Source organism: Diadema antillarum, unplaced genomic scaffold (genome assembly GCF_040938485.1).
Source record: "Diadema antillarum isolate AM-2024a unplaced genomic scaffold, OU_Dant_1.0 scf00000063, whole genome shotgun sequence".
NCBI classification, from domain to species: domain Eukaryota; kingdom Metazoa; phylum Echinodermata; class Echinoidea; order Diadematoida; family Diadematidae; genus Diadema; species Diadema antillarum.
This window is the reverse complement of record NW_027270952.1, coordinates 4433803-4453011: the sequence shown is the minus strand read 5'-3', so window position 1 is coordinate 4453011 and position 19209 is coordinate 4433803. Positions and strand designations below refer to the sequence as shown.

The following is a 19209-nucleotide window of genomic DNA, read 5'->3' as shown; positions in this document are numbered from 1 at the left end:
GAAAGGGTAGCGTGACCTTACCCCGTGTTTGCATAACTGTTAGGGAGGAATGTCACTCCGTGTTCACCCCAGACTGCAGTCTGGGATGACGTCTGGAGGTTGGCAATCTGAAAGCGTCATTATTTTCGGTTGATAATCCTTAAGAATAATGTATCAAGAGCTGTGACACTGACAATTCTTGTAAATGTCTTAAACACAGATGTATTACCAGCTGACAGAAAATGATTGTTAACCCCCCCCCCCCAAAAAAAAAAAGATAGCATTGCAAAGAGAATGCCAACTCTTGCTCAAAGTTACATCAGATATATACATACAGATTTTTGTTTATTATGCTTACAATTCATTTGTAAATTGTATCGAGATGCAATGTTACATTCCCATCTGTCTTGAGATTGCTCCACTATCAATTACCAAAACTGTACAAGTCACATCCTTGAGCATTAAAAAAAGAAAAGGAAAAAAGATCAAGCTGCCTCTAAAAAAGATTTAAAGTTATCAACAGCTGACATCTGAAAAGATATGTAATGTAAGGCTTAGAACTTAACAACAACAAAAAAATTCAGAATGTCCAGGATCATTGGCCACATCTGGTTTGTCTAGTTTGCCAATCGAGCTTTTCGTTGGATAGCAAGTGTGTTTAGCCTATTAGATAACAACCAATTAAAGCAAGGTCATGTAAGGTTATTTAAAAGCCCATACTCTCTTAATGCTCCCTCAGCTTACTCAAGTCACACAAAAAATATTTGCTGTCATTGGTGCAGAAATATATATTTGTATTTCATGATTTTTTGTTGTTACACGCGTTACACCCTTGTTACTCACGTTACATTGTCACTCACGTTACAATTTTTGAACCTCTGTCATTATAATACAATTGCATGTACACAACTCTTTCACCATTTTTCATATTAGGTAGAGGCAGTATGAAGAGAATTTCCACTGGCACATTTTAAATCCAAGGGAATATTAAGATATGAAACTATTTCAGTATTTTCGTTACTCACGTTACATTAGTTTTAGCAGTTTAAAAGTATGCATTCTACCAATTCATGGGAATACGGATCATTTTTTCCTTACTGACAACTAGTAACTAATACCCAATACATCATAAAAATCAACAAATCAATTACTAACCATTCTTTTATATTCTACGAATTCAACTCAAACATTCAAGTACATTTTCAAAGTAATTCTCCATGAAAATGTTAGTTAACTTTAAAGTGTAATATCTGCCATTCTGGAGGTAAATTAGTGTAAAAAATGGCTGTTTCACATGCCCAGAAGTATACTGAACAAAATAAAATAAGTGGCAAGTTTCAACTTAATAATTTATTTTTTCACCCCATGACACCAATCTCATGGAATTGCCCATTTGCGGTACATGCTGTGTGGGTTATTTTGATGCACTCAGTTGCACCACAGGTATACTGTCTACCCTCTATTGACAATACGTGTGAAATGCATGTAGATTCTATGTAGTTAGACTCAGAGTCTAATGCTTTTCCAATGGTGCATTTATATAGGATCATTGTTTTGCTAATTGATCTTGTTTATTATCGGGTGTTTCAGTAAAATTTGAAGGAAATTACAGAACACCAGTTTTGCGTCATATAAATTAGCATACTTATGCGTATAGGCCTATTGTTAAGACTACACAAGAGCCACCGGAGGACTCCCGCGGCATTCCTTTAGAAATTAGAGACAAATTTCAGCCCAGAGGGCTGAAATTTATCTTTCCTGTCGTCTGGGGCCCCCAAAAAGCCCAGAAATGGAACGGCCGTCAAGAAATAGGTTGACCATACAATTTTTATGAAAATTGAGTTGTTATGGAGGAAAACTGTCCTAAATCGAGATAACTCCAGTAAATCGTCAATAAAGAAAATCGAGCCAAGTTTGACGGAGCTATTTTTAAAGGTGATGTGATGACGTCATCATAGCTGGCATCCTTCTTCTTTCACTCTTTTCGACACAAGTCATTCACGATCAATCACAGTAACTTGGTAAGGCAACGCGCATACGCATATTGTCAAGACACAATTGCACGCTCAACCACTATGCCTGTACACATATTACTAGTACAAATACTAGTAAACATGCGCATGATCTGCACACTCAATACGCGCTACCACTGTCACACACACGTCTACAGGATATGCTGTATATTGAGTCAACATGGTGGGCTGTCAAATGCACCGGCACAGTCAATTAACTTTACTGTTAGTTAAGTGACTTTTTCTAGTCTCACCTAAATTGGCATCATTTTCTGCTATTCTAGTTGTCTAACATTAGAAAATAGATCTAAATTTACATGAATACGGACTATCCTCAGCTCCTAAAAACGCGAGTACCGGTATAGAAACCTACATTGTGAATTTGGGGAAATCTTAACTCTTTATGTGCCATGGTGGAAACCCCCTGTGTGCCACATTATTCCGAGACACAAAAGTAGTCATGCTTTGAGAAAGAATTCTGTTTTTCCAATTTGTATAACTTCTACAAATTTTTCTGTTAAGCTGTACATAATAGTGAGCAAAGTTAAAGAGGAATGCCAAACTTTGCTTTCCATTTACAATGTATAATGATTCTATTTTCAATTTTTCTTTTGAACTACCAGTTGCTACATTACTGTAAAGGCATGTCTTTGGCACATTAATAATGACAGAAACTTAGAATGTACACGCAAATCTAGTTGGGAACACCGCTTGATAGTCAATCACCACATAGAATGCAAGCCGAATGTGAGAGGAACAAAAGCGTGAGAAACGCTTTGATTGTTACCGCGGGATTAGCGATTTATCGATCGGTTTTGGCGGCTTTGTTTGTTGAGCAGAATATGCGAAGTTGGCACGCCATCGCCTGAGCCGGACGTGCGAACGTGGCACATAAAGAGTTAACGGCTAGTCTAGACTAGGATCGTAAGATTAAAAGAACTACATTATTGTCGCTATCGGGGGACACCCCCGAAACCCCCCAAGAACCACGTACGAGTACCGGTAACCACACTCTCACTGCACAGATCGAAGAAAATACATGTAAACAAATACAATCATCGACAGTTGAATCACCGACTGTATCAGTCCGGGAAACCCACTCATGAGGACCGCTCCCGCGTACGAGGACTGCCCCGCCTCATGAGGACCGCCCCCACGCCTCATGAGGACCGCCCCACGCCTCATGAGGCCCCCTATTCACTTCTATTCATCTCACATCTGACGTATAAATTGTCGCAACTTTGCACGGTGATTTTTTGTTACACACACATGTCCACTATCCATGATGAAAAGAAGAAAAAATCCTATAGATCTGTTTTTTTTTCAAAAATCGAGTTTTAATCAACCGATGCAGAGCGCCCATCAAAACACGGGCGCCAGCGTGTTCGCACAATGCAAGACTGCCGCACCTAGCGGCCTGATCCGACTAGTCGGATCATAGTCGGATCAGGCCGCTAGGTGCGGCAGTCTTGCATTGTGCGAACACGCTGGCACCCGTGTTTTGATGGGCGCTCTGCATCGGTTGATTAAAACTCGATTTTTGAAGAAAAAAAAACAGATAGGATTTTTTCTTCTTTTCATCATGGATACAGGATAGTGGGCATGTGGGTGTAACAAAAAATCACCGTGCAAAGTTGCGACAATTTATACGTCAGATGTGAGATGAAGAAGAAGTGAATAGGGGGCCTCATGAGGTGTTTCCCCCCGGGCCTCATGAGGCGTGGGGGCGGTCCTCATGAGGCGGGGCAGTCCTCGTACGCGGGAGCGGTCCTCATGAGCGGGTTTCCCGGACTGGTATTGCAAATGCCAAATGGGATTGATATTTTTGACGATTGCTATCCGCAAGCGTAATTACAATTACGCTCTCTTCAGAGCGAGTAGACAGAAAGATCCGTCTGTCCGAAGGACTCTTTTTATATTTTGCCATTAACGCTGTCCTCCGTGAATACGGAGGGGATCCGTGAAGCCAGACGCAGTCTCCGCGGAACATTCCCCGACGGACAGATACAGACCGATCTTTCGGTCAACAGAGCGAGTTGCGCTATCTGTGATTGGCTGCTGGTATTCTGTAATTTACCCAATATTTGGACATCATCAAATGCCCAGAGCAATGATGAAGAATGCAAAACCACTGCGCGTATTAGTCTCATGCGTGAATGAAAGCGCAATGCTCTATTTCGAGAGGTGTCAGTATCAACTATCATTAAATCTTACTGAGTACATACACTACAGTAAGTGTCGATGCGTTGGACACCTACCAAATAGGGATCGATAAACTGCTTGATGGGCGAATACGTTTCTACGAGTTACAGTACGTCATTAGGCCTACCATCGTTCTTGTCGATATCCTTCGGGTAGGCCGAGATAAACTTCTATCACGGCCGTTACCAGAACCAACGGCAACACCGCTGGCGCTGCTGAACCAACGACAACGTTGACTTCTCTGGAAGGTAAATTAGCTCAAGATGGATCGTCAGCTTGTAGTATGCAGCATCCAGCAGCTACAGATCATTGTTGTGGGAGACCTAGATAGTAGATCTATTATTATTAACGTCAACTCAGGACTGGTTAGGATTAGTAGACCTAGATCCAGCTAGACGTCCATCAGACCGATGTACAATCGGTGATGTTGCCAAAGATCGTATCGATGCTGCTACACGAATCTAGTGCTATAAAAGGCACCGTCACGATCCCGTACAACGGCGCGGCCGTGGTAACAACATGTGCGCGCACTGATGACCGAGTCGAGTTAGTTACCGTTGTTGTTGTTTTGTAGTATGATGCTTGCGATACGTCGCCTCGTATGGAACGCCATGTGTTGCAAAAGCCGGGAAAACCCGCTGATCAGAGGTTTAAAACCATTGACGTTCGAGATTTCTAGTAGGGGGCAAGACAGGTTTACCAGACATGGGCTGTTGTAAAAGGTTGTTTGGTATCAACGTGTTCAGAAGACCCTCCTGAACAACTTCTAGGTGGACTACCTTGACAATAAGCTGCTGGAAAAAATGGCGGCCATTTTTTTTTCAAAATGGCCGCCATGCATGTTTAAATAATATTTACATTTTTCCAAATAACTTTTGTGTCGTACCTTTAATCAGAATGTGTGTGGTATCATATCAAAGAAAATTAAATTTACTACAGAATGATACCTCACTTGACTGGTTTGGTCATAGTTTACATAACAATTTTAGGCAAAAATAAGATTTTTTATTACACTTTTTACCATAAATTTTAATTCTGTAAAATTGCGATTTTTCATATTTCAAAAATTATCTTTTCTAGAGAATTAAAACTTCGTGGAAAATAGTCCATACATATGGGCAGTATTCTGTGAAAATCACAGGTTCATTGAATTTCCAATAAAAAAGTTATAGTGCTCCAAAGTTTGCACTTTCATATCAGCCGAAAGGGCAGTTTGTAATAGACACACAGGCATCTCTATATATCCCATATATTTTTGAAGACAAAAAAAAAAAAAAATTCAGGCTAACCTTACTCCATATGCATCAATTAGGGGTAAAACTTAGCAGCAGATATCATGTTTTGCTTTGCTATGGTCCTCATAATATGCAATTAAGGATGTCTTTATCACTAAGTCTTGAATTGTGCATAGTACGCAGACTACATCTCCTTAAAGTTATAATGAACTATAATGTTGCCATAGGCCTGATATAGAATATACGACTTCTCAGTGGCTATATTTTTCTCAAAGTGGCTGCTATGCACAGCCACTTGTATATCATATTTCAACACATATTGTGCACTGAAATGTGATTTGACAGCTATATACAGACATTAGATTGTCATGCAGATAATAAGAACACTGATATATCAGATAGTATATCAAATCAAACTATCGCCTTTGTATCAACAACTGAAAAAGGGAGTGAGATAATATTAAAACCCAAACCTCCAGTGAAAACAGATTGATCTCTGCTTCCTAATCACTATCTGAGTCTGAGCTGCTACTATCACTTAGCTCAATTTGTTCAATGTCCTGCATCCTGCTGCATTTGTCTGAAAGTCCTTGGCATCGGCACCCTATGTAGCATGGGATTGAGTTCTTAGCACATGAGAAGTTCTTCTTGCATCCCTTGGTACATCCACATGATATTGCCTTCTTCATTGACTCCGGCCAAGCTGGACGAGTACTTGGAATTGGTACAGCATGCTGACCATCTAGAGACAACCCAAACTCTGTCCAGGATGGGAGTTGGGGCTTAGCAATGTGCACTGTCTTATCGATCATCAGGGGCGTCACCAGCTTTTTTTCAAGGGGGGTGCGTTTTGACCCTAATGTAAGGGAGATTCTTTTTTTGACAGACATTTGGAAAAAAGGAAGCTCTCAATCCCTAGACTTTTACTGTTTTTGAGGGAAACCAAGCGGGGAAAGGGCACCGGCGTAGCTAGGATTTCATCTTTTTTTATTTTTTTATTTTATTTATTTATTTATTTTTTTTTTTGGGGGGGGGGGTTGTTAGTATGCGAGGGAGCGAGCAAGGGGGGGGGGGGTGGAAGTTCCTGTTGCCCCCCCCCCCTCCCACGGTGAGAACTTTTTGCATTTTGATGTTGTAAATGGTGCAATTTGATGCAGGCTTTTTTGCGTGTTTTTGTCGACTTGAAACAGTCCCATTTGTTTAAGGTAGCAGTACATTTTGATGGAATTTGTTGTTGAACAATGTGCCTATAAACTATATCATTTCAATAAACTTATTGTATTGATTCTTTAACACACTGATGTCATGAACGCGACCGAGCCCGAGCAAGCGGAGAGAGCGAGGGGGGATTTAATGCATGCTTTGCTTGTTTTATCGACTTGAAACAGTCCCACGTGTTTAAAGTGAAGCAGTATATTTTGATGTAGATTATCATCAAACAATTTGCCTATAAAAAAGTATCATCCAAACAAACTTCCTGTTTTAATATTTACACTGAATATCATGAACGCGGCCAAGCAAGAGCGAGAGGAGTGGGCGAGGGGGAGGATGTGGGAGGGAGTGTCCCCCTCCCACGGTGAGCGCTTTTTGCATTTTGATGTTGTAAATGGTGCAATTTGATGCAGGTATTTTGCGTGTTTTATCGACTTGAAACAGTCCCACTTGTTTAAGGTATCAGTACACTTTGAAGTAAATTATTATTGAACAATTTGCCCATAAATGGTATAATTCAAATAAACTTCTAGTAATAATTCTTACACTGATGTCATGAACGCGACCGAGCCCGAACAAGCGGAACGAGCAAGAGGGGAGGTTGTGGGAGGGGGTTGTCCCCCTATAAATGGATTATGGAATGACGGTGTAAAACGACAAATTACTGGCAGCAATATCGGGAGAATGACTTAACGATTACACGCGAGCGAGCGGAGCGAGCGAGCTTTAAAATTTTTGGCATTTTTTACAGTCCCAAAACTGCCGTTAGTCGCCATATTTTGTTGCTTTGGAAATTAAGGGGGGGGGGGCGCACCGGGCGCAACTGCAGGCAATTACTGGCAGCAACATCAGATGAATGGCATAACGATTAAATGCGAGTAAGCGAAGAGAGCGAGCTTGAAAATTTTGACATTTTACAGTAAAAAAACTACCATTTGGAGCTTTATTTTTTTTTTGCTTTAGAAATAAAGGGGGAGGGCGCACCGGGCGCAACTGCAAGCAATTACTGCCAGCAACATCAGGAGAAAGGCATAACAATTAAATGCGAGCGAGCGGAGCGAGCGAGCTTGAATATTTTGACATTTTACAGTAGAAAAAAAAAACCCTGCCGTTTGTTGCTATATTTTTTCGCTTTAGAATGTAAGGGGGCACATCGAGCGCAACTCCTAGCAATTACTGGCAGCAACATCAGGAGAGCATAACGATTACATGCGAGCGAGCGGAGCGAACGAGCTTGAAAATTTCACATTTTACAGTCCAGAAGCTGCCGTTCTCAGCCATATTTTTTCGCTTTGGAAATCAAGGGAGGGGGGGGGGGGGCGCACCAGGCGGGAACTGCTGGCAATTACTGGCAGCAACATCAGGTGAATTGCATAACGATTAAATGCGAGCGAGCTTGAAAATTTTATATTTTACAGTCCAAAAACTGCCGTTCTTAGCCGTATTTCTTCGCTTTGGAATTTTTTTTTTTTTTTTTTTTTTTTTGGGGGGGGGGGGGGTGGAGCGCATGCCACCGGGCGCAACTGCTGGCAATTACTGGCAGCAACATCTGGACCCTGTCTTATCAAAAGTTATAATCTATTTTAAATTTCCTTAACACACAGGCTGCCATTGACTTATGATAGAAATCAACTTTATAATCAATTTTAACTCTTCATAACACAGGGTCCAGGTGAATTGCATAACGATTCAATGCGAGCGAGTGAAGAGAGCGAGCTTGAACATTTTTGACATTTTACAGTAGAAAAACTGCCGTTTGTAGCTATATTTTTTCGCTTTGGAAATTAAGGGGAGGGGGGCGCACCGGGCGCAACTGCAGACAATTACTGGCAGTAACATCAGGGGAATTGCGTAAAGATTAAATGCGAGCGAGCTTGAAAATTTTGACATTAAACAGTCCAAAAACTGCCGTTTTAAGCTATATCTTTTTTGCTTTCGAAATTAAGGGGGGGCGCACCGGGCGCAACTGCTGGCAATTACTGGCAGCAATATCAGGTGAATTCAAATGCGAGCGAGCGGAGCGATCGAGCTTGAAAATTGTGACATTTTACATGCCCAAAACTGCCGTTTGTAGCTATATATATATATATATATATATTTTTTTTTTTTAATTTAATTTTTTTTTTTTTTTTTTGCAGTAAGGGGGGGGGGGGGGGGCGCACCGGGTGGAACTGCCGGCAAATACTGGCAGCAACTTCGGGAGAATGGCATTACGACTAAAATGCCAGCGAGCGGAGCGAGCGAGCTTGAAAATTTTGACATTTTACAGTCCAAAAACTGCCGTTTGTAGCTATACTTTTTCGCTTTGAAAATTGAGAGGGGGCGGGGACGCCCGGTGCGCCCCTCCCCCTGGATCCGCCACTGGTAGTCAAGGGTGTCGGTTTATGTTCATGACTGGGGGAGGTATGACCAGCGAGGTGGCGTCGAAGTGGCCAAGCATGGGAAGATGTCCAAAATCTATCTAAATAGTAAACACTGTATAGAATACACCTGTACTATACAGTAGATATGTATAAAATCAGTGCTGCCAGAACCAGGGGTGCGAATTTTTTTGCCCATGATTTTTTTTTTTTTTTTTTTTTTTTTTTAGGGTCTGAAGGGGGGTGCGTTCGCACCCAACGCACCCCCCCTGGTGACGCCCATGATCATTGTTGCAAGGGCAGCCCTCTTTACGTGCAGAAGGAATGCATTTTCTGTGGGGGGCAGGAGCTTCAGGAGAGTAGATCTGATGTTCAAAAACTTGTATGTCCTGAGCTTTCCTAGGTCAGATCCCTCGAAATCATCAGCTGCTGACGTGTACTAAGTATATGGCTGTGGTGATGGTCCTTGCCTGCTTGATGAGGTCTTCTGATACAAAATCAGTGGGGTTCTCGCCAAACTCTTCAATCATTGGTATGTTAAGATCTAAGCTGCGCTTGAGCCATGCCTTCTCGCCAGTGAAGTAAGGATAACTCGTAGTGTCTCTGCCACTCAGGCTGTGGATGAAAGGCATTGCACGACACTGTGAAGTTCCAAGCGCCATCACCAGTTCATTGATTGGTAACGCATCCAGGGATGTCCTAACCCATAGTTCAGGTATCTTTTAGGTGTTTAGCTCCATAGTGTAGACACATAGAAATAATGTCTGTATCATTCGCATGCATAACAACTCTGTCAACTCCATCATTCTGGACACTATACAAAGTGTGCAGGATTACCCTTAAATTGTATCAGCCTCCTTTTGTGTTGATTCCAGGGCAGGAACATCTACGACAGACTCTTTTGTGATTAACACGCTCTTCGTTTCTTCCTGTGAAGCCACCACCTAGGTAGAGATGAGTCGGGCTAGCAGCAGAGTGTAGATGTTTATTCTCACACCATTTCTCACAGAGGAAGTTTAGGAGCTTAGCCTTATTTGCTGCCACCGCAAAGAATTCTTGTGGGTCAGGAGCTGTTTACTGATCGTTTATTTCATATTCCTTGACAGGTTTTGATCGGGCATACCTTTGTTCTTGCTCAGCAGACTTTAGACTCGGCCCACTGTATCTGCCACAGCAGAAGTGTATGAATTCAGTACCAGCAGGTACATCATTCAGCAGAAGGAATTTGTATCGTTCTGCAATGGTCCCGAATCGTTCCCCTTTGTGAAAAGACCAGCGTCGAATGGCATACCTGCCATCAACTACTACTGCTGTCTTTCTGTCGAAATGAGGAAGTGCAGGAGTGCTGGCCACTTTAGTCTCCTCTTTCAGGACTTTCACAATGCTGGACTTGGTACCTGTTCTCATTCTGCTATCATCCTGAAAGAGATTACCCGCTCTCATTCTGCTATCATCCTGAAAGAGAGATGGTGGGTAGTCACTGCATTCATGATTGCCGATGAAGTCAACGATGTCTAATTCTCCACCACTGGCAATAATTTGAGTCATACGCAGAAGGGCACTTATTTCATTACTCTTACCCAATGCTGCTGTTTTAGCCACAGTCTTCTTTGGTTTCTTGTTCTGTGCGTGGAATGTGTTCAGCTTCACAGTTCTTGTTTTCTTCTGATCGCTATTCAGTGATAGAGACAGTCCCTCGAGACCAATTTGTTTCACTCTGATCAGATTGTCCTTTATGCTGCAATCGGCGCATTGTCCAGTTGCTATGTTTATTATAAGGGACGTTGTAATGGCACTGAATGGATTTGTCTCGACTGCTGCCACTACCTTAATCACCAGCTCTTTGTCCCTTGTGACTCGATTTGCACCAGATTCATGGTGGGGATTAGACGAATGAAGATGTAACATAGATTTTAGCTCCGCAGAGACAGCAGCAGTGATTGGTTTTGTGTAAACCCATTTCATCCGTGCGGCAGTGTTTAGTGTAATGCCATCCAGACCACTTCCTTACTTGGCATCTGCATTGTAGGTCTGTTCCAGAAGCATGTCAGGAGACACACTATTGCGACTGCCATCTGTTCTCCTTCCTACAAAGGCACCTGCCATCAGTGCTTTATGTACATCTGGGGCTGTTTCAGGTAGTTTCCTCATCTCAGCCAGATAGAGTGGCAGAGACTGTTGCCCATATTTGTAGTGCCCTGCTGCTGTGAGGTAAGGTAGCATTCGCGATGATTCACAGAGATGTCCTACCCAGTCAGCCTCTCGCTGGTAGTAGATAAACCTATGAAGAATGTCTGACATCTCCAAGAAGTTGGTCAAAAAGATTGCAGTTGGTTGCTCAATCAGTGATTCTTCAAAAATCATCATCTGTTCTTGCAGCTGGGCTGATAACTGCTCTTGGGATTTCTGAATCATCTCTAACTTCTTGAAGGCAGCGATGTCTTTGTCAAACAGCATCTTCATAACAGATTCCACCTGTGGCTGCCACTGACTGGTTTCACTATCAGGTATCCAAGCTTCGAATGCTTCCCAGTACAAGCGACACATAGCTTCACTCAGGATTCTCAGGGCATGTATGGTCTGGTAATAATCGGCTTTCTCTCCAAACATCTTCTTGGCAGTCCCTTCCTGGCACAGACCAGCAGCAACGAGAAGATCTTCTGCACCTGCTTCCCTGATTATCTTGCAAACTGCTTTCATGTAGTTGTGAACGAGATGAAAGCCGCCCAGTAGCAAGATTACGTTGTTGAAATCGCCATGTTGCTTGTCTCTGATGGCGATTGCGAGCTCATATGTAGCCTGATCTCCTATACACATGATAATTGTATGTTTGTCACCGAGAGCATGCGATGTCTTGACAAGTCGCATCATTTCCTTTTTTAGAACAGCAGGAACTGTCGCCGAAGATGGGATCAAAGGTAGATATCCAATGGTGCTCGATGTTCTTTTTGGATGGAGACCAGCACAGACGGCAGAAAAATCAGCACTGGCCAGACTCCCAGACTTTATTCATTGCACTCATGGTACGAGTGTCAAGCTGGACGTTAGATTCTCAATTTTTCAATAATCTACCGAGTCCAGGGTGAGCCACAGCACTGAGAAATTACTATTCACTGAGCGCCATAAACTGCACCCAGTCGCTCTTATTTCAAATGTAAACTACCCATTCAATTTAGCATGTTGGTCACTCACACACTAAAAGTAACAACTTAATTGTTGGGACATGGATCCTCAGTCATTGACTGGCAAGGCTCACTGTGATGAAAACTTTATTGTTCTAAAAAAAAAACTTGGAAATGTTTGGAATCCTCGCTTGTGTCAAAACCTAATGAGGTGTGGGCCGGATATTAATGATCCAGATTTTTTAGAATAAGGAAAATGTAAAGAACAAAAGAACTAGGGAGACAGTTTGGCTCCTTTTGGTACTGTTAATGTCAACATGTTTAAGGCAAGGATGACTGGATCCAGTGTATGTCCATTTCGGCCTTTCCCAGAAGGAAGGAAGGAAGAACACGCCTTAATGACCAATGAAGAACAAATATCGTGCATGCCTGTTTAGGTCGGCTTGTGCCGAAAGGGTGGGTTGGGTGGTGGCGCGTCGCGTTAATGGGAACACCACCCTTCGTCCAAAGCCCCCCCCCCCCGGTTTTTGCCGAAAGGGTGCGTTGGGAGCGTTGGATCGCGTCGCGTTGACTGGAACCCCACCCTTCGTCCAAAGCCCCCCCCCCCTGGTTTTGCCGAAAGAGTGTGTTGGTACTTTTTCTCTTTTTCTCTTTTTCTCATGTAACCCTATAAAGCCCAAGCTATTTTGATGTTATTGTTTGATGTTTCATCGTCACATTTGGCACATGGGTAGAGCAACTCATAGTCTACATGACCGCATACTTGATTTTTTTCATGGTGACACATAGAGGGCGCTATTTACCAAAATATAAAGAAATACATAGGAAATATGCTAAAAACATGATTTTTCTGTATGATTTCTTTATCCCCAGTATGTCTTACCATAGACCAATATTTTTCATATTTGCCACAAATGATCTGCAAGTCAAAGCTCATTATTTTTTATGGTTGAAATTTCTCAAGGTCACTACATGGGGGCGCTATTCATACCAAAATAAAGAAATACATTATGAGACCTGTGATGTATTGTTAGGGATAGGTACATGCATAGTTAAGTTTGCAGATTGATAATGTGATAAACAAATGATATTAGAGATATAACTTGGGTGGAGGAATCAAAATGACACAAAATAGAATGGCAATCTTTGGAAAATACTGTTATTTTCATGTATCTCTATCATATCTACTGTTTTATGGCATTGTCACAGAAAAACAAAGGAAATAATAGGAAAAACATTTCAGGGCCATAATTACTTCACATTTTGCTCCTTCAGCAAATTTCAGCCAAGAAACGCCCATTTTATACATTATAATGTGGTTAATTGGAATTGGAACAGAAAAATATGCAAAATCTGACTGACATGGTTGTCAGTTTTATTGTTGCCATGGCAACCAGCAATATCAAATATAGCTAAATGATATATAAAAATGTTCGGAATAAGATTTTTGGAAAAGTCACCATATTTGGTTAAAACTGGATTAAGGGCGAAGGAGTGGCGAATGAAAATCTGGTAGGGGGCACAATGTGCCCCCCCCCCCTTGGGCTTTATAGGGTTAAAAGACGAGTTTTGAATTCATATTTAACCAACTGATATTAAACAACAAATAGCAATTAGACCAAACAGTACTTAGACGAAATGATGACTAGACCAACTGGTATATATTAGACCAACTGATATTAAACAGGCTATTAGACCAACTGGCTGTAGACCAAGTTGTAATAGAGTGTAAACCGATCCGGACGATAGCCTCTTTGAAATGGTTGTTTGAAGGTTAATTATAAATTCAAAACTCGTCTTTTAATATTACATGAGAAAAAGTACCAACGCACCCTTTCGGCAAAACCGGGGGGGGGGGGGGGGGGGGGCTTTGGACGAAGGGTGGGGTTCCAGTCAACGCGACGCGACCCAACGCTCCCAACGCACCCTTTCGGCAAAACCGGGGGGGGGGGGGGCTTTGGACGAAGGGTGGTGTTCCCATTAACGCGACGCGCCACCACCCAACCCACCCTTTCGGCACAAGCCGTTTAGGTCATACCATTCCCCAAAACAGTCAAATGGATGTGTGGGGGTTTCCTTCCCACTTTACCTCTTCATGCCAGGGAGGGCACCTGATTTCGTTTTATGATTCCTGACATGAAAAAACACAAGTTAACTGAAGGCTGGACTCCCTCCATCTACCAAACAGTGTGGTATCAACTCATAGATTGTATAATGTACTTTAATTTGATACCAAACACTCGCGTACTGCAGGCAAGTTTTATTCAACATCCGAAAGCCAACGAAAGTTATACGTACATAAAATGCGCAGGCAAGCCCGTGCGACAGAAAAACCTAGAAAATTGGCGATTGAGCTAATATCAAAGTGTCAACTTTGGAACATCATAGATTTTCTATTGGAAAAGCAATGGATTTGTAATTTTCACACAATGTTAACCATATATGAAGACAGTTTTCTAGAAACTTTGATTTGTGTAGTTGCTATAATTTTTGAAATATGACAAAAATGTTTTTTAGGAAAATTTGCATAATGTGAAAAATTTGTTTAAAAAATACCTTTTTGGCCCAATATCATTCTACAAATTACCTTTAAACCACTCAAATGTGGTATCACCTTGTAGGAAATTTAATTTTCTTTGATATGGTACTACACACATGGTTATTAAAGGTAATATGCAAAAGTTATTTGCAAAAATATCAATATTAGTTACATCGGGCGGCCATTTTGAAAAAAAAAATGGCCGCCATTTTCACCCAGCAGCGTAATTTTCAGGTAGTCCACCCAGAAGTTATTCGGGAAGATCCCCTGAACATTTTGACACCAAACAACCTTTTACAACAGCCCATGTCTGGTTTCCCCCAAAAATGGGGTTAATTTGCCCCCTTAGCTCTACTAGGAAAGCAAAGAAAACCTGATACCTCTGATTAGTACCCGGTAGTTTATTACTCCGCAAGCACAGCTCGAAACCTCTGCTCAGTAGTTTCATCTCTGCACGCAATTCGAAGCCGCCAAACAGTAATTTCAACTCTGCGCGCAAAAAAAGCATGCAGTTTTATCTCTGCCCTGGATCTCTGCTGTACGTACGAAAAACATTATGGGAGGTGGAAGAGAGAGACCTAAAGGGGGACACTCCACGAGGGTGATGGAGACCATGCACGTATATTTCACCAGGGAGGTGACTAAAATGGGGTCATTCCACGAGACAGACACCCACGAGTGTGACATTGAAAACAGGTCCATGACTGAGTCGTACAGCTCACGAGTCATACAGCCCAATGAGCTTACTAGGCAAATAAAGCGGGTGCACGCTCACGAGACCGACACTCACGAGTCATACAGCCCACAAGTCATACAGCTCACAAGTCATACAGCCCACGAGTCATACAGCTCACAAATCATACAGCCCACCATGCAGTTATACAGCCCACGAGTTCGACACTGAGTAAATTAAGCCCATGAGTTCGACATCAAGTAAAATAAGCCCACGAGTTATATAGCCCATGAGTTCGACATTACGCACAAAAGGCTCACGAGACCGACATTAAGCAAAGAAAGCCCATGAGACCGACACTACACTTAAAAGGCTCACGAGACCTACACTAGGCAAAAGAGATTCACGAGACCGACACTAGGCAAAAGAGGTTCACGAGACCGACACAAGGCAAAAGAGGCTCACGAGACCGACACTACGCAAAGAAGGCCCACGAGACCGACAGGATGAACAGCGCCTCCTATAGACCAATTAATTGTATAGGGTGTCCAGATAATGGCATAAAGAAGGTATAAGAGATGGAAAAGGAGAGTTGCTAGGGTATTACCCCGTCAATTGCCCTCCCTCACCCCTGGACGGTTCAAGATCTTTAATTGTGTTTGCATATGTGAGTGTTTGTGAAAAAATAAACAAAATTCAGTAAAGTGTCATAAGATGTTTCAACATTACTTTCGAAAATGCCCAAACACCCTCGTTTCCCTATCTGCAAAGCCCATACCGGTATACCTACTTAGAAAAAAAAATGTCGACATTCAGATCAACCAACTAGAAAAATACCCAGGTATGAAAGGAAGTTCAATAAAAAAAAAATATTCACAAAATGGTCAATGTTGTAGTGCACACCTGCTTTATATGATATGGGGGGGGGGGGCTAGTCATCTGCAAAGGTGTTGAAATAATAAACAATCACAGAAAATCATGTAATCGTCAATTAAGGCAGCATTAAGAATTCGGAAAAAGAAGATGGATCCATGAAAGTAACTTTCCTATTTCATGAAAAACGTACTATTTTGAGAAGAATAATTTTACAAACACAAGCTACTGAAATCGAGGTGAATCGCTGCGATAAAAAAAGAAAAAAACGTTTTCATCCGTTGAATTTCATACATTAAAGTTAAAGAGAAAATTACAAATTGAAGTCTAAGCAGGCGGGTAAAAGCAGGCAAAAAGGATATTTAATAAGGCCTAGTTAACTTGTGAAGCGAGAAAGAAAAGGGTGAAAAAACTTAGATCCTGTCCACCGTCTAAGTAGAAATTAGGAAAGCCTATCAAATAGCATGATGGCATCTGAAAGTAAATCATTCATTGTTCTTGTCCTCTATCACTTTTTCATTCTTCTTTTTTTTTTGGGGGGGGGGGTCCTATGAAGAGGACAATTCTATATTAAGATAAAAAGAAAAAATGGTAACAATGTCGCTCCCCGAAGCGTGACAGAACTGCCCCATAAAAGCTTCACGTGTAGAAATACATAATTAATGTCGTTGATATGTAGGTGTGGTGCTGTTATTAGTTAGTAACAATCTTTCGCTGGATAGCGTAACGAATTTGCACCCGCCAGTATGTAATTTCCCCCTTAATGGAACACCCTATACAGGTACATATTTGTAATTGACATGTAGATGGCGCTGTTCATCCTGTCGGTCTCGTGAGCCTTCTTTGCCTAGTGTCGGTCTCGTGGGCTTTCTTTGCCTAGTGTCGGTCTCGTGAACCTTCTTTGCTTAGTGTCGGTCTCGTGAGCCTCTTTTGCGTACTGTCGGTCTCGTGAACCTTAATTGTGTAGTGTCGGTCTCGTGGGCTTTCTTTGCTTTGTGTCGGTCTCGTGAGCCTTTTGTGCCTAGTGTCGAACTCTTGGGCTGTATGACTCGTGAGCCGCATAACTCATGGGCTGTGTGACTCTTGGACCTATTTTTGATGTCGGTCTCGTGGACCGTATGACTCGTGGGTGTCGGTCTCGTGGGATGACCCCAGATAAAGCCCATGAGTTCGACACTTTAGGTAAAAACAGCCCACGAGTTCGACAGATACAACACGGGGCTTAATTGTGCCGGTCTCGTGGGCTTTGTTTGCTTAGCGTCGAACTCATGAACTGTATAACTCATGCAGTGGCAGATGCAGAGGGGAGCGCAACTGGCGCATGCCCCCCCCCCTTTATTTTTCGCTAAAAACAAAAGAAAAAAAAAGAAAAAAAAAGAAATGAAACCCGGAAGTGGCACCAGAAATATTAGTTGCACCCCCCCCCCCTTTACAAAACTCCCGGATCCGCCACTGCTCGTGGGCCGTATAACTCATGGGCTTGACTCATGGGCTGTATGGGTGTCGGTCTCGTGATGTGCACCGGGGTCATCCCACGAGACCTACACCCACGAGTCATACGCTCACGAGACCGACATCAAAAATAGGTCCATGAGCCATAGGCCTACAGCCCGTGACTTAGTATACAGCTCACGAGTCATACAGCTCATAAGTTCGACACTGCGCACAAAAGGCTCACGAGACCGACACTAAGCAAAGAAAGCTCATGAGACCGACACTATACGTAATAAAGGCCCACGAGACCGACACTACAGGCAAAGACGGCTCACGAGACCGACACTAAGTAGCAGGACAAGAACGACTCATATAGTTTCATTTTATGCCATCGTGCTATTTTTAATAGGCTTTCCCAATTTCTAGCTAGACGGTGGACAGGATGTAAGTGTTGTTTTTTTTTCGCCCTTTTCTGGCTTCACTAGTTAAGTAGTCCTTATTATTATCCTATCCGCGTGCTCATACCCGCCTGCTTAGAGTTCAATTTTTATTTATCTCTGTTACTATAATGTATGACATTCAACGGATGAAAATGTTCTATATCGCTGCGATTCACCTCTATTTGTGGCTTGTGTTTGTAAAATCATTCTCAAAACGGTACATTTTTCATGAAATAGAATAGCTGTTTTCATGCATGCGTCTTCATTTTCCGAATCCTTAATGTTACCTTGATACTATAGACGATTACATTATTTTCTGTGAATTTATACTAAATCAACACCTTTGCAGATGACTGCTCCCTCTCCATATCATGTAAAGCAGGTGTAAACTGCAACATTGACCATTTTGTGAAATATTTTCTTGTAAACTGTATTTCACAGCTGGGGATTTTCTAGTTGGTTGTAATCCACATCATTTTATTTTATTTTTTCTAAGCTAAGGTGTTTACCGATATATGTTATGCAGAAAAGGAAACAAGGGTGTTTTGGCATTTTCAAAATTAATGTGGAAAGACCTCATGCACATTTTTACTGAATTTTGTTTAATTGTCACAAACACTCACATACGGAAACACAATTAAAGATTTTGAACAATTCAGGGGTGAGGGAGGGCGACTGACGGGGTAATACCCTTAACTCTCCTTTTCCATTTCATATCTTCCTTGCCGTTACTGGGCACCCTATACAATTAATTGGTCTATAGGTGGCGCTGTTCATCCTGTCTGTCTCATGGGCCTTCTTTGCCTAGTGATCGGTCTCGTGAGCCTCTTTTGCCTATATAAGTGTCGTGAACTCGTGGGCTGTTTAGCTAGTGGGCTGTATGACTTGTGATCTGTATGACTCGGGGGCTGTATGACTCATGGGTGTCGGTCTTGTGACGTGCACCCTTTTAAATTAATCCAGGGTAGCCTTTTCAGGGTGTCACTGTTGTACCAGAGGGCCCTGCCATTATTAGATAGCATAGCGTCGCCAGGTACCCATACGCCTGGGTCGAGAGGGACACTGTAGGTAATACATCTCATCTCGTCCATGCAGGGACGTAAGCACTGGGCGGGAATCGAACTCGGG

The 19209-nt window shown here is 42.3% G+C and overlaps 1 protein-coding gene across 2 annotated transcripts in view; it reads right to left on the bottom strand.

The window, feature by feature from the left end:
* The window catches only part of LOC139716308 (uncharacterized), a 105056-nt gene extending 100461 nt beyond the window's left edge, over positions 1 to 4595 (bottom strand). Inside the window, exon 1 of one of the 2 annotated variants that reach the window (XM_071627868.1) lies at positions 4321 to 4595. In XM_071627868.1, the coding sequence (XP_071483969.1) occupies positions 4321 to 4323 (3 nt within the window). In that variant the 5' untranslated portion in view covers positions 4324 to 4595. The remainder of the gene's footprint in view (positions 1 to 4320) is intronic. The other variant, XM_071627869.1, reaches the window with a different exon arrangement.
* Between the last annotated feature and the right edge of the window lie 14614 nt (positions 4596 to 19209).